The 9,028-nt window shown below is 50.3% G+C and overlaps 1 protein-coding gene across 1 annotated transcript in view; it reads right to left on the bottom strand.

Annotated features, from left to right (window-relative positions):
- Positions 1–2,669: 2,669 nt before the first annotated feature.
- ST8SIA2 (ST8 alpha-N-acetyl-neuraminide alpha-2,8-sialyltransferase 2) overlaps positions 2,670–9,028 on the bottom strand; it is a 67,922-nt gene continuing 61,563 nt past the window's right edge. The window contains exon 6 of the mRNA XM_043554760.1: positions 2,670–7,149. Within this exon, the coding sequence (XP_043410695.1) occupies positions 6,864–7,149 (286 nt within the window). The 3' untranslated portion in view covers positions 2,670–6,863. The remainder of the gene's footprint in view (positions 7,150–9,028) is intronic.

The following is a 9,028-nucleotide window of genomic DNA, read 5'->3' as shown; positions in this document are numbered from 1 at the left end:
ATAGAGGCTACCTGGCAGGATAATGCGATAGGTAATAGAGAGTAATTAGCTGTGGGAGACCAGGGATGGACTGCCCAGGAGGTGAAGTTCAATTTGCAACTTGAAACGTGAGGAGGTGGCAGCTTGCAAGGGGCAGGGGAAGCTGTGATCCAGGTAGAGGGGACTGTAAGTGCAAAGTCCCTGAGGCTGGAATGAGGCCGGTAAGTTTTAGGAGAAGCCGAAAAAGCTGTGTGCCTGGAATGGCATGAGCCAAAGGGGACGGGGTTTCAAGCCCCAGTAAGCCGTGGAATTTTGCAGTCTCGGAAATGTCAGCATTTTTTTTTTTTTCCAAGAGCTAAGGAAAGCCACTAACATGTTTGAGCAGGGCAATGACATGGGGAGATTCCTACAAACTCATAGCTGCACCCATTTCATTTGCTTTATGGCACTGAACCTCCCCACTCCCCTCACCCAGCTTCTCTCTCCACCCCGTTCTTTTTTTTTGAAAGTTTATTTCTTTATCTTTGAGAGAGGGAGAGAGGGAGATAGAGAGAGAGAGAGAGAGAGAGAGAGAGAGAGAGAGAGAGAGAGGGAGGGAGGGAGGGAGGAAGAGAGGGAGAGAGACACAGAGAGAGAATCCCAAGCAGGCTCAGCACTGTCAGTGCGGGGGGCTCAAACTCATGAACCGTGAGGTCACGACCTGAGCCAAAAACAAGAGTCAGACGCTCAACCGTCTGAGCCCCCCCAGGCGCCCCTCTACCCGGTTCTTTATATGCATTTTAACAATGACTTGGTGAAAGAGGTGGGTAGGCATCTTCTCCAGTTTACAGAAGAGATGGCGCCCAAGTCGACTGGCTTCATCTTGACTGTGTCTTGCTGCTCTGAGTGCAGGCTTCTGCGATCATCGGGTGCGGGTCCCAGAGCTCTTGCGGGTAGATGGGTTGCTCCTGAGCTCACGCAGCAGCCACAGTTGTTACTACAGTGAGTTACATTCTTGTCAACCCCAGGCCCTTGCAAGGGGAATGCACAATGCTGGCTTTCCTTGAGCAAAGCAGCTTGCCCCAGAGTGGTCTCCTTTGCAACGTCTACCTTCCATGAAGGGCTAATTATTCTCATTGCCAGTCGTCCCTTCACAGACTCTCTCTGGCACTCCCCTGTGACCACCTCGTTTTAGAACATGAAGGTGCTTTGAACCAAATCGAAGGGGTGTTTTGTGGAGCCAACCCCGACTTGACTCACCTCCATGTTTGGCCACGGAGTCTGCCCTGCCAGGGTCCACGCGGCCACTGAGCAGCTTCCCCACTGCTTGGCTGTGGGCTCTCATTTTATATTAATTCCCCAAGTTCTGGCTGCTCACAGCTGGTGCTGGGTCAGTTTTGGAGAAACCTCTTTAATATTAGAACATCATGGCTGGAGCATTTGGGTCTTTCCTGACATAGCCCTTGGATCCCCTGGGAGACCCATTTCTCACCCCAGGTTCTCAGGAGGGGAGGGATGGCTGAGGAAATGGAGAGGAAAACTAAGAACAGCCACAGGGGACCCTTAGTGTCCTCATTGGGTGATTCTGTTGGGTTCTGGATATACACAACGGGGGTGATTCTGGAAACTGGATGATTTGGGGATAGATGGCTCAATGCGTAGTATGTAGAATACGGCCCCACCACCAGGACCACTAATGGTGAAACTCCTGCCCTTACCATGAAGCCCAAGGGCGGTAATTGCTTCTGGATAGACCTCCTGCTGCTGCCTGCCTGTTGCTGTGGATAACCGGCCGCTGGAGCAGAATCCCTTGGGATTTTGCTTCCCAGAGAAATGGCATAGGGTGCTCCCCACCCTCCTCCCTTTGTGCCATCCCCCCACATTGCCCCAGTCAGGGCTCAGATACCCGAGAAGAGCTGCAACCCGGCTCCCCAGGCTCACCCTGCTCTTGGTGGATGCCAGAGGGAAGAGCCCTGCTTAGGGGAAGCAGAAGGAGGCGGATGGAGACGGGAAGAGATGATTCCATCCAGCAGTGCTGGTGAGAGACAGGCAGGCTAGGGCAGGCTGTCAGTGTCATTGGGGATGCTATTAAGGGCATTCATGAGGCAGCACACACGTCTGGAGTCCCATCTGACTGGCATCAACAAATGTCCCTGTTCCGTTCATTCTGGAAGGGGGGCTTTAATTAGGCATGAAGAGATTTATCAAACGGCGGCCCCTTGGAGCTGTTGGTCTCTTTGCCATCTGGACGGATGGCTTCGTACCCTGTGACAACAACAGCGGGAATGATTTATGAGGTCCCGCAGGGACCTGGTAAAACCTGAATGGCTTTTGTCCTCCCCCCAAAAGGAGGGAGGCTTTGCCTTTGTGGGTGCAAAATCTAGGGTTCATGTTGAGGTTCATGTTCATGTCTGACTCTGTGAAGGCAATGCCCAGACCTCTGGCAGCCGGGACTGTGCTTTAGGTCAGTTTCCTGTTTGCAGTGACCCAGCCACAAGGATTAACAGAAGATTCCATAAGGGGGTAAGACCTGAGTGCAAATTCTGCCAGTGAGCTATGGGGCTTCATGCAGTTTTTTGCCTCAGTTTTATGACCCATCCAATAGGAATAATGATTTCTGCATCTGCCCAGTTCATATGATTTTTTTTGGAGGTTCTTATGACATTACAGATGCAAAATGACTTCATTAAGTATACAGCCCTCCACAGGCATTCAGGATTTAATCCAACAAACATTTATTGAGCAACTGCTGTGTGCTATGCACCTCTCCTGGTGCTGTGATGGACACAGATGAGTAAAACACAGTCCCTGCCCTTGGCGAGCTTACAATCTAAGAACGGTCATAGGACAAGTGCACAATAACTATAATACAAGGCAGAGTATGGTAAGTGCCATGAGAAAGGTACAAATAAAGTGCTATGGTGGTCCAGCGGAGGGAGAGATCCCAGTGGTTGGTAGATCAGGGAGGGCTTCATGGAAGATGTAGTTTCTGAATGGGCCTTGAAGGGAACAGAAGAAGAACAGCAAGACCAAAGGCACAGAGACAGGAAACCCGGGCACCCCTTCCAGAAGTAGCAACAATTCTAGATGGACCAGTGCAAGGTGTAAAGAAGGAATGGGGTGTTACTGGGTGGTCTATAGTGTCAGGGTGAAGACTTGTACTTTATTTTGTGGGTCAGGGGAATGTTTAAAGTTTTGTGAATGGCTGGAGATAAAAATTGCCATGCAGGTGCAGGACGCCGGGGGTGTGCCAACGTGCCCAGAGTGAGGGCAAGGGAGCATGCTGCTGCAATTGTGTGAGCCACGGGGAGGCACGGACAGAGCTGGTGGGGAGGGGTGACAAGGGGACCCCTGGAGAAGAGTCGAAGATGACTTTTGGGTCTCAGACTTGGGTGGTTGAGAAGGTCGTGGGGCTTTTCTCGTGAAGAGAGAGGATTGTGGCAGAAGGGGGGGCAGACGTGATAAACTTGCCTTTGGGTGCATGAGGTCTATGGCGCCACCAAGGGGTAGTGTGGGGATGCCACGGAAGGCGCCCATGTACAGAGTGTCCATGTGGTGGGGCAAGGTGGAGAGAAGGAAATGATGGTCTGACCCTCCTCGGGTCCTTTTTGGATCCAGGTAAGGGTGGCAATAAATAAATCATAAATACATAAATAAATAAATACATAAATACATGATGAGGCATTGGGAAGGGAGGAGAGCATGGCATCCTGGGCACCAAGGGGACAGGGGTCTCCAGGAAGGGTCACTGTGGAACCAAGCCATGTGGGGAGCTTGGGGATGACAAGGGGTCTTTTGGTGTGGCCACGTGGAGGGTGCTGAGTTGCAGGTCCCTGGAGCATGGAGGCCAGGTTGGGGGGACCTCAGCACAAGCACCAGAGACCGCTTCCCAAGGCTGGTAGTGATGGGAAGGGAGGGAAGAGGCCGCAGAAGCCGGGATGGGTGGTGTGTGCTATTGGAAGTGAGGACAGAGGTGGCAGAGGAGTGGCTGGGGAAAATGTCACTGGTCAGAGGACAGATGTCACTTCCTCCCAGAGGAAGGAGGGGAGCAGGGAGGAAAGAGAGCAGGAGATCTGGAGGAGAGATGGTGTTTTAGATGGCTCCATCAGCCAAGGAGGTGGCTGCTGGAGGGCGGTGGTCATCTGGGGACTTGAGGGGCATGGGGGTCTCGGGGGCTCCAGGGTGGGTGATGGCAGAGTACTGGGGACTAACGGTCAACAGGAGGTGACTGGAAGGGTCTCCTGCTCCGAGGATGGCCATGCCCACTGTCGTCACAAGGTGGTGGACCAGGTGGTAGGGACAGGATGCAGGCTGGGACTCGGGGCCACCCAGGCTAGCTGGCCTGTGCCAGAGGCTACGGTGTCGCCTCAGTCAAACTGAACTTCTCTGAGTGGGCAGAGGGGGCAGGCTGCCTCCTGACTGTGCGCCCAGATGGAGGAGCAGGAGCCAGTGGGGGAGCCCAGGCCCCTGGAGCTTCTGCCATCAGTGGCCAGAGCATTCTGGTGGCGCAGGACCTGTGAGCTGGGGAACAGAAGGGTGTGGATGGTCCTGGCTCCCCAGCCCTTCTCTGGGGAGAAGCTGAGGACAGGTTCTCAGGGCTCCTTCTACTTCAACAGCCGCCACTGTCAGTTTAAAGGAGCCATGACAATGGGACAATATGGGACAATGGGGGACAATGCTCAATATGGGACAGAAGGAAAATCGTCTCTTCCACGGAGCTCTGGCCAGTACACAGAGTGCGGGGCCAACCCCAGGACCTGGCATCCCAGCTTCCCTAGGACTCACCACTGGAACGTTCTGGAGTCCAAAGCCTTAGTTAATCCACCGAGACCCAGGCAATTCTACCTGTTCCCCAGGGCATTGCCAGCTTCAGACATTAAATGTCTTCCAGGGCCTTTGAGATCCTCAAGATGAAAGGCTCTGGAGAAGTGTAAAATATGATACTAATTACTTCCATTTCTTGTGAGGGAGTCCAACCACTCAGTTCCCACAGAGGCTGTTAGGGCTGTTGCTTTTTAAAATATTCATTTTATAATGCAAATCCCAAATCTCAGACTTCAAGCATCAACGGCAAGAACAACAAGGGAAGAAACACAGAGATGCAGGGTGGCAATCGTAGTCGCGGTTTGGAGCTGGGGTATCCACGTGTAGGGGTTGATGGTTCTGCGTACCCTCCCACAGCCTCTTCTTCCCCTCAGTCATGAATTTAGAGCCAACGTCCTGTTCTGAATTGCCGCTGGTTAATTATGTCCGGTCTCATGCGCTTGGGAGCAGATCTGGGTTGCTTTTCTTAACTCCCTTCACCTTCAAGATAATGGTTTTTTACTTATCTTTCAAATATGTTTGAAAACACTGTTATTTATCAGGTGAGGGAATACATGTAACTAATCAGGCCGGCTGATGCTTGTCTATATGTGACCTCTGATTCTAGCCCCTAAGTGATTGGCATGGAGCCCAGATTTCCCCAGGGAGATTGTGTCCAGTATTTGGATACTGCATTTGGCTTTGGGTTAAAAAAAAAAAAAAGTCTTAACTATTAATCTTAATAGGGGGCAAGAAGGATCTTCGTGAAATTCTAAAATCATTGCCTCCGTGGGGGAGGGTGGGCCGGTGGGGGTCGAGGTGGAATTGGAACCACTCCCTGCAGACTTGAAAGCCTCAGTGTTGGAGCTCAGCGCCGGCTAATGTGACCATCAGGATAGGAAGATGATAAGGAAGTGACATTGACACAGGCAGTCTGGCTGCACAGGCCCCCCCGAGTGCATGATGCAGAAAGCAAACAGAGCAGTTACAGAGAAATGAAGCTGGGTGCTTAACATTTTTTCAGGTCTCACGCTCTGGGGCTCTGTGAGGCACCCAGAAAGGCAATCATGTATATTTTAAAAAGGGTGACATTTATCTTGATGGTGCCCTTTCAAGCTTTTGCCATGGCTTCCCCGGTGGCAGAAGGGGACAGTCCGGTCCCTCCAGTGACATTCTAACAGAGCAGGAAGGGGGCTAACCCAGAGGGTGGAATCCCAGGGCCCCTTGCTCCTTGGTGGACTCTACTTGCCTTAAGGAACACCCACCAAACTACCACATTCTGGACACGCTTCTGCCTTACTGTGGGGCGGAGTGCTCCCCTGAGCAGGAGGTCTCAAATTTTGAAAAACGCAAGGCTCTTTAGTGTCATCTGCCTGCTCTGTCCAGGTCCTTGGTGGTTCTTGCAAAGCCAGAATATGCACTGACCATAGTTTCTTCTCTAGCCTTCCCTCCACAGCTGTGGAAGCCTGGCTGGGACAGGTGGGTCCACCGGGGATCATCCCTGGGAGAGTTAAACTCCAAGTTTGTGGAACAAGGCCCACGGCTCTGAAGCGGCTTCTGCTTCCCAGTGTCCCTATACTCCTCTGCCAGGCTGGACCCCTCAATCTCCTTCTCCTCTGTGAACAGCACCATTTTAGACTTGGGTCAAGATGTCCCTTCTGGCTCTTGGCTCACCCAGGATCCACATATCTCAGAGGCTTGGGGCAGCTGCCAACAGGTGGCTCTCCATCCATCCATGAGCCCAAAGATCTCTCCAATCCAGGAAGCAGTTTGTCATCCAAAGTCATGGGACTGGCTTCTTTTTCATGTCAAGTCCTTCTGCCCTTAAAGATGGACTGAGTCTCCATCTGGTTTGGGTGGGTTCTCCACACCTTCTTCCTGTGGCTTATCTGCCTAATGCTAGATGAACACCACACAGTTATAAATACTCAGGTCAATATATATATGCAGGTATAGATATATATATTCTGGTCACTGTTTTACACTTGAACAAAGAAAACCACTAGCCTGCTTGTTGTATAATTTGTACCACCCCGACTCCCATCTGCCTGTGGTGTAGCTGGCAGGAAATGTGAGCCACTGAGTCCCACGAGGTGCCCAGCTTACGTGGCCCCGTCACACTGGCCAACAGTCAGTTTCAAAGCCCCCTGCTCATGCAGGCTCTTGAGGGCCTTGAACTCCAAAGGCATGGTGTGGGGGCTGGCCTGGGAGGTGTAGCCATACTTGAGGCTGTCGTAATAGTGGTACTTGACGGGGTTCTGGTTCTGATCTAGTGGAAAGGGCCAGAAGCCATAGAGGTAGATCTGGTTGCAGAAACGTGTGGCCAGGGTGTACATCAAGAGACCGGTGGTGGGTCTTTTGATGTGGACTTTGTTGGTCAGCCAGTATCTGAAAAAAAAAAAGAAAAAGTGAGAAGAGAAACAAAAAAGAAATGTGAGCTTGTGAATCACTTTTCCAGGAAGGGAACAATTTCTTTCTTTATTTTTTTAACGTTTGAAATGTTAGATTTCCTTCCTTCTTTCTTTCTTTCTTTCTTTCTTTCTTTCTTTCTTTCTTTCTTCCTTCCTTCCTTCCTTCCTTCCTTCCTTCCTTCCTTCCTCCCTCCCTCCCTCCCTCCCTCCCTCCCTCCCTCCCTCCCTCCCTTTCCTTCCTTCCCTTCCTTCCTTCCTTCCTTCCTTCCTTCCTTCCTTCCTTCCTTCCTTCCTTCCTTCCTTCTCAAGTTAGTTAACATTCAGTGTAGTCTTAGCTTCAGGAGTAGATCCCAGCGATTCATCTCTTACATATGACACCCAGTGCTCATCCCAACAAGTGTCCTCCTCAATGCTCATCACCTATTTTCCCCACCCCCATCAACCCTCAGTTTGTTCTCTGTATTTAAGAATCTCTTGTGGTTTGCCTCCCTCTCTGTTTTTACCTTATTTTTCCTTCCCTTCCCATATGATCACCTGTTAAGTTTCTCAAATTCCACATATGATGAAAATCATGTGATACCTGTCTTTTTTTGACTGACGTATTTCGTTTAGCATAATACCCTCCAGTTCCATCCACATTGTTGCAAATGGCAAGATTTCATTCTTTTTCATCACTGAGTAGTATTCCATTGTATATATACACCACATCTTTATCCATCCATCAGTCAATGGACATTTGGATAGTTCCATAATTTGGCTATTGTTGAAAACACTGCTATAAACATTGGGGTGCATGTGCCCCTTAGAATCAGCATTTTTGTATCCTTTGGATAAATTCCTAGTAGGCAATTGCTGGGTAATAGGACAGTTTTGTTTTTAATTTTTTGAGGAACCTCCACATTGTTTTCCAGAGTGGATGCACCAGTTTGCATTCCCACCAATAGTACAAAAGGGTTCTAGGAAGGGGACAATTAAAAACTTTTTTTTTAATCTTATTTTTGAGAGAGAGACAGAGTATGAGCAGGGGAGGAGCATAGAGAGACACACAGAAACCGAAGCAGGCTCCAGGCCCTGAGCTGTCAGCACAGAGCCCTATGCAGGGCTCAAACTCACAGACCCGAGATCGTGATCTGAGCCGAAGTCGGACACTTAACCGACTGAGCCACCCAGGCGCCCCTCCACTGTGGTTCTTCTGCTTGGTTTTCAAACTCACTGGGGTGTGTGGTATAACCTCTTTCTTTCTTGTAAAAGTTTCTCTTTACCCTAGGCTGAATCCCTTTACATGCAGTACATATGCTTCGGTGGAAAGACAGAATTCCTCATCACCGACTCCGCACGACCATGTGTCCACGCCAGACGCTGACTGTATTTTTCTGACCTCACACTCTTGGGGCCTCACCCCATGTGCTCCACCTGCCATTGTGAGACACATGCACTCCCCAGCCACAGTGTGGCTCCTGATGACACCTGAGCACAGTGATACGTGTGACTGTATAGTCACACACACCAACTGAATTCACGCCAGAAGTAAAAGTATGCCAGGCAGGACGTTTACATGTTGCTGGAAGTTGAAACTGCTTCATTGGTCACAGTGGTTTTTAGCTAAAAGCTGGGTGAGCAGGGGGAAGATTTTCTTGAAGCTCAGGTATGGCCTGTCTTTTGCAAGTGGTTCTTTCTGCAGCCCCCAAAGGGAAACCCCAAGACATTCCAGAAAGTTAACCTTAAAATCCTTTTTTTTGTGTGTGTGGGGGGGAGGAGGTATTAGCCGTTGGCTCAGACAAGCTTACAGATTCCTAATAACCCATATAATTTCAGTATATCAGGAATATTTGCTATAATGAAACCTATTTCCAGGA

Source organism: Prionailurus bengalensis, chromosome B3 (assembly GCF_016509475.1).
Source record: "Prionailurus bengalensis isolate Pbe53 chromosome B3, Fcat_Pben_1.1_paternal_pri, whole genome shotgun sequence".
In the NCBI taxonomy this organism is placed as follows: Eukaryota; Metazoa; Chordata; class Mammalia; order Carnivora; family Felidae; genus Prionailurus; species Prionailurus bengalensis.
This window is presented reverse-complemented; position numbering and strand designations above follow the sequence as displayed.